Source organism: Betta splendens, chromosome 8, assembly GCF_900634795.4.
Source record: "Betta splendens chromosome 8, fBetSpl5.4, whole genome shotgun sequence".
Lineage (NCBI taxonomy): Eukaryota > Metazoa > Chordata > Actinopteri > Anabantiformes > Osphronemidae > Betta > Betta splendens.
The window spans coordinates 11,525,089-11,531,674 of record NC_040888.2 but is presented as its reverse complement, the minus strand read 5'-3'; the positions used below and the strand labels follow the sequence as shown (position 1 = coordinate 11,531,674).

At 40.5% G+C, this 6,586-nt stretch overlaps 1 protein-coding gene across 1 annotated transcript; it reads right to left on the bottom strand.

Moving 5' to 3' along the window:
• Positions 1-4,774, bottom strand: nucb1 (nucleobindin 1). The gene is made up of 13 exons (XM_029157841.2): positions 4,620-4,774; positions 3,415-3,538; positions 3,207-3,314; positions 2,945-3,077; positions 2,572-2,675; positions 2,299-2,484; positions 2,105-2,195; positions 1,968-2,026; positions 1,670-1,762; positions 1,493-1,582; positions 795-965; positions 568-682; positions 1-473 (listed from the first exon to the last, which is right to left on the bottom strand). The coding sequence occupies exons 2-13, from the start codon at positions 3,532-3,534 to the stop codon at positions 394-396; spliced, it is 1,350 nt and encodes a 449-aa protein (XP_029013674.1). The 5' UTR covers positions 3,535-3,538; positions 4,620-4,774; the 3' UTR covers positions 1-393.
• Between the last annotated feature and the right edge of the window lie 1,812 nt (positions 4,775-6,586).

Sequence of the window (6,586 nt, the reverse complement as noted above, 5' to 3'; positions counted from 1 at the left end):
TGGAGGTGTTTAATTAAGACTTTATTTGTTGATGTTGAGTTTTACACTTGATACCTTCCATAAATGAAAACACCCAGAACACTGAAGACTTCTATAACATATTAACTGATCTCTGCTGTTATGAGATCTTTAATCTAATATAGACCACAAAAATGAACGCACAGTACAGTAAGTTGAGATTCAGCAGAATGTCTGCATGTATACATACTGTTGACATGGCTGAGTTTGAAGAACCCACCTGGCTTTGTGTGTCAGATCTGTGCGTGTGTCAATGGTATGTCCCCATGTGGGTGTAAAAACGTGTGTGTGTGTGTGTGTGTGTGTGTGTGTGTGTGTGTGTGTGTGTGTGTGTGTGTGTGTGTGTGTGTTTGTTAAGGCGGTCAGAGTGTGCCGTTAAGTGTGTGAAGGCAGATTCTGTGGAGGTTCTGCAGGCAGGTTACTCTGGGCTTCAGCTTCATGTTCAGGGTTTGCTTCTGTGAAACAATGGAAATGGGAAGCTCACTGAAAAGGCAAATCCATGAACAATGAACAATAAAACATGGATCATTACGTATAAGCTCTGTTTACCTTTGAATTCAGGTTTTTGTGTCTCTGGCTGGAACTGTAGCTCTCCATTAGGGCCCGAGGGAGGGTGTCTCTCGGCTGCCTGGACTTTTTGTCTATTGGACATTTCTAGCACCGCCTAAAAATGAATACTGTCACTTGTATGCGCTAAAGTGTTTTTACAGGTAGAAATTTGGTTTGACCCCTGGCACTGTTTGATTTTAAATACAGAATATCTGAGGATCACTTACCTGCTGGTACTCTCTCCTCTGGGCCTCCAGGGCTTTACCTCTCTCCTTCAGCAGCTCCTGCTCCTGACGCAGCGTCTCTGCTCGCCTCTTGAGCTCCTCTTCTTTGTCCCTGAGCTCAGCTTCAAATCTCTGGAGCTCTTCCTCTGTGTACACAGGCTTGGCGTCCAAAGTCTCAAGGGGAAAACAGAGTGCCCCCATATTAAAATGCAATGACTTATTAGAGCTCAACACATATTTTCATTTCCGTTGCAGGAACCCTTCTAAAGAACCAGGAAGGAACCAAGAGCTTAGTTCTTTTACCTGTGTCTCCACTAGAGGTACTTAGTGCAGGCCTGTAGTTCTACCCCCCAAAAAGTCCACCGTTTGAGATACTTTGTGAGGCCATAGACTTACAGTACTAAATGTCCCTGATTAGTCAAAAACTTAAACACACATAAGAGTCACCATTGTCTTTATCTTTCTAGAGTTAATACAAACTGCATTGCTATAACTGCATTAATACTGTAAGTTTGAGAAATTGTGCTCATATGTGCACACCACACAAATGTTACCATAATAAAACTGAGAGGGCATGGCCTAATTGGACAAAAGCCGGCACTACCTATTTAACTTTACAACCCACATTTTTCCCAGCTTGTCCAAGGATTTGAACCTGCCACCCACAGCCCCTGCCCTCAGGCCACCTCCGGGCTCCTTACCTCCCACTCTTTGGGATTACTGAACTCCTTTTTCTCTGTGGATTTGAGAAACTCCTCCAGGCTGACGAGCCGGTCCCTGTTCATGTCCACCTTTAAAACATGGAAACTTGCTAGTACAGAGAGCCTGAGGATGTGATAAAGGTGGAGCTGAGACACACAAGAATATTTGAGACTCACATTCTTCATGACATGCTCTCTCATTCTCAGCCTTTCTTCTTCCATCTCCATCATATCATCTTCCTCATTTTTCGGGTCATAGACTTTCTCCAGCTGTTGGATGCAAATTAACAAATGTTAGCATCTGCAGGGACAAAGTGCTTATCTCTACAGTCAAGATAAAACTTTTTATTTATAACAACAGATCAAATCAGGTTAAATTATTTCTTTCAATGATTTAAGTAAGAGCTTCACATTTTCACTGTGAAACTAAACTAAATTGCAGACCTTAGCTTTACTATATAAGCAGAGTGTTCACCTCCTTAGTGAAAAGAGCCTCCAATTCCTGCTCATCCAAGACACCGTCTTCATTCGTATCTTTATGGAACACATATATGATTTTATTATTCAGTAATAAATTTTCCAAAACTATAAAGGGTAGGATTTTTTATTGACCATGGAGCTTGAAGAAGGTTTTTGGGTTGAACTCTTGAGGATCAAGTCCATCTGTCTCCTCCCACACTTCCCGCAGCTGAGCGACGCTGCCCTGAATGTGGTGAAAGACCAGTAAAAAAAAAAAGAAAACACATCAGAGAGTGTTTTTGTACTTCCGTCCACTAAAACTCTACAAAGATGATTTTATTGCCTACCGGAGAGTTCACTTTGGGGTGTTGGCGGTGCTTCTCCTTTAGCTCCTGCATTCTCTTCTCTTCCCTCTCTCTCTTCTCCTGGTCCAGGCTCTTCAGATACTCCCGCCTCTCGTGCTCCTTCAGCATCTCGTAGCGCTTGAACTCCTCGTGCCTCTCAGCGTCATAATTCTCCAGGTCCTTGGTGGCCTGTAAGGAGGCAGAGGTTATTCAAATAAAAAAAATAAATAAATTAAAAAAAAGCAGAAAGCGCCACTTATCACTGCGGGATCTTACTGTAGAGATTAGTAACTCAAGGTCTTTAGCCTCAAAGGTGTTTTGATTGTGAGGATCCAGATGTTCAAACTGCTTCAGCAGGGAGGCATGGTCCATCTGCAGGCCTGCACAGCAAACACAACTTTATTTCTCTGCCAATGCAAAATTTGGATTTATGAGTTGAAACGTTATAGTACAGATGATATAAATCCCAAGGAATGTAAACATAAAGATGTTTAATTTAAACATTAACAAGTAACATTAAAAAGATTAAAAACTAGTCAAAGAATTTCGTAAAGAAGATTTTGGACATTTTATTAAAAAAAAACTTTCTTATCATTACACTCCAATAACAATTATTGGGAATTTTATGAAAGATTATGAGCCAGCTTACTTTGTGTATTTGTGCTGTCCAGCTTGGCCTTTAGCAGCATCCTTAGGCGAGAAACCTCCTGTCGTTTCAGCTCATCAAGCCGAGTCCTGACATGGTGACTGACCAGGTCCAGCTCTTTACTGAGACGTCCATTCTAACAGAAGACACGGGGGCATCAAGGTGAAGTGAATCCATAAATGTCTGTTGTTTTTAAGTTAAAGGTAATGCAATTATGATTTGTGGTTGCAAATTAAGCAGCACAGGAGGAGAGAGAGATTCTGACCTTGATGTCCTCTGTATTTGCTGTCTGCAGTTTCTCTCTGAAGTGAGGGTCAGTCTCCAAAACCTCAATCACCTCTCTGAGGTATCTGTCATAGTACAGGCCAGTGTCCTGCAGAAGTGTTGAAAAGCACTTAATCACAAAAGACTGAGCCTCAGCCTAGTGTCATACTTTTTAAATCCACCACAGTAAAGATGACTAGGACTGTTACCACACTCTCTTCCTGTACTTCCTCTTTAATTTCATGGTTGCCTCCATGGTGATCAATCGGCACTGACCAGACACCAGCATAGAGAGAGAGAAGCAGCAGCCAGCCAGGTGTTATGGTCATCCTCCTTTATATAAATATATATATAACATAAATGACGGTATAAAACAAAAGTCTGTCTGACAATCTTAATCTCACAATTTAGCAGGTAAACGTTAGACATTTTTACAAACATCCATGCCCTTTTGTTACTTAAATATCATTTGACATAACCAACTAACGAGCACCCTGGTTATGCACAGTACGTTACCAACCCCAATTAAAATTTTGGTGACCTTTCCCAAGTAAATGCCTTCTTACAAATGCTAGGCCATAACTGATTATGACAAATCATATTCAGATTTAACGATTAGCAACTAAATGACGAGTTGTACTGCCTGCCTAATTTATCAGCAGAATTAGGGACTTGTTAAAGGTTGACACCGCTGTTCTTGTAGGCATTTGCAGTCAAAATACTCATAGGAGTTTTATTTCTATACTTAACATGCAAATAGAAAACCTAAAGCTATGGGTAAATATGATCAGACATCATCTAAAAAAACCACAAGCACTAGATAACTCTGCAACTGTTAGAGGTATATGTGAACAAACGTGCTGAAGAAACAAAAAGTATATATACGTCCTTGTTCTAGGAATTAAGAATGAAGGTATTAGTAATAACCTTATGTCTCCTGGAGCCCACCTTAAGTTAAAATGCCAGATGTGTTAAATAATGTTATTAATATAAATACTTCTATTACATGCTACCGTTCGTGACTGTGGATACTTTGTTGAAGGACAACACGGACGCGGACCAGGATCCAAAAGCTACTACGGCATTTAAAGTGCCATTTCTGTGGTTGTTGTTGTCAACGGTGGTTTTTAACCTATAACAATTTTTTTGTAAAAACAATTACACTTTTTTATTTGGTTTTCATTTTTTAAACATTAATTGTTTGTTAAAGTCAGTTTTACGGGTAATAAAGCCGGTCCTGCTGTGTCCACCACTGCAGTTAGCTAACGTTAACGTAACGTAACGTTAATGCTACACGTCCGTTATTAGCTTACCTCGCGATTTTAAACCTGTTTTCATTTAAAATCTGTCGGGTTAAGGCCCCAATCAAAATATGTTACTAAAGGCAGATATGGTTAATTGTGTTGTGTCCTACCGCAGGTTTATTTTATGAAAACGACCCAACGCTGTGAACACGATCTCTGTCGGATAAAAATGACGTCATACAAACACCGCGGCGTTCGGGACTGTAGGAAATATCAAAATTACGACGGGCACCATTATTGAACGAACTTTAAGGTTAGTCGGTGTGTGTGTAATGGTCATTCACAACAGCATACTAAGTACACAATATATACAAATGTACATGATCTAAATTACTAGTTAAAATGGGAGATTCAGTGTCTACGTATAACACATGAAGGCATCATCCTTTTACCCCCAGGCCTATTATCTGTTCATCATAAAATCAGTAGACTTTTTTAGTATCTAACCATACCACTATGTTTCATATTGCAAAAATTACAATGCAAAGAAAATATGTATTGTCTCCAAATGGAGCAGATTTACTTTTATTCATCAGTTGTTGTTGGTTTTTTTTTTCTTTCTTTTTTAATTATTAACTACTACAAAACACTGTAAAAAAACTGTAGTTTTCATAGTTTGTTCCTTGTTATGTTCAGATTACATGGTACTTATGTGTGCAATCCATCTCATTTTGTCTGTCATACATCAGAGTTATGTATCTGACTGATCGCTTAGACTGAGTATGATTCAGTTATCCCTGCCTGGCACTCCCAGGAATTGGCTCCTATGTAACTCCCCAAAATAAAGGACGAGTAGTTCTTTCTCTTTGGTGATACAGGTGGGAGAATGTAAACATCTCCACACACAGTAACAGAGATGAGGTGGTAATATGCAATTTTATTGGATGAGACATTATACCCTGCCATAGAAAGTGACAAAAGGCAGGAGACAACTTTGGATTTTGGGATCTTTGCATCACACCTTTGTGGTGTATGTTCTGGTCTCCCCAGCGCTGGTTTAGTTCAGCGTTGGTTGGGGCTGGGTTTTTCTTTGTGTTATTGATTGGGCACATCAATGTTTTGATTTGCTTTGCCCATTATTTTTACTTTTCTTTGCTATTACAATATATTACATAAAAGACAACTCTCGTCAGCCTCAGAGGTTAAGGCAAGAGGTCTGAATTGGTTCGGCTTCTTAGGACGGGGCACTTTTGGAACCGGAACCCGACAGGAAGTTGTACTGTTTTAGTTAGCACAGTGTTTTCTACTCAGAAATTTGTAGTCTGTTAGGCAGTGTGAGACTTTTGATGTGGCAGCGACATCAGCGGAGGGAGGGATGTAAGCATTGTCCCACAGCAGCCAATTTTCTTCTCATACAAGTCCACTAATTGAGTAGGACTTGTGTAATAGTTGCCAAGGGTACGAAGAGGCATCAGGCCCATCACAGATGAATAACACAAGCCATGGCTGTTGGTGGATTGGCTTTTGCCTGAGTACACAAAAAAGTTCCATGAGTAACCAGTGGATGAAGCAGCGAGCACGAAAAGTTTGTATCCCCACTTGGTGGGCTTGTTCTTAATGTATTGTTTGATGCTAAATTGTGCCTTGCTTGCTACCATCCGCTCGTCAATTGAAATGTTTTGGTACGGCTGGAAATGAGCTTGGCAGGCATTCACCAGGGTTACTTAGATGAAGTGACCACATGATGGCTTCAAACCGGTTGCGTGACATCATTTTACTGGGGAAAGGGAAGTTGTATGGGAACTTTTGCCTCCAGTAATCTGTCCTGTTATGTAAAGTCACAAGTCCAGTGATAATAATGATAGACATAATAATGTGGAACTCCTTAATTGTGAGAATAGTCCATTTGAATGTAATGCCGGCTTTTATCCTTTTTTTCAGCGTTTGCATTTGTGTTCTATCTTTTGCATTACTGAAGCAGAAAAAAATAGCTGGAACACACTGAGGGGAGACCATGATTTGGTGGTGTCAAATGTGGGACCAGGGGTCCTGGCTGGCATGAAGCTGAGAGGGTCAGGAGCGATGTCCTTCTCCTCTCTATCATGCCACCTTTTCTCCTCAGCCTCAGTGGAAGTCT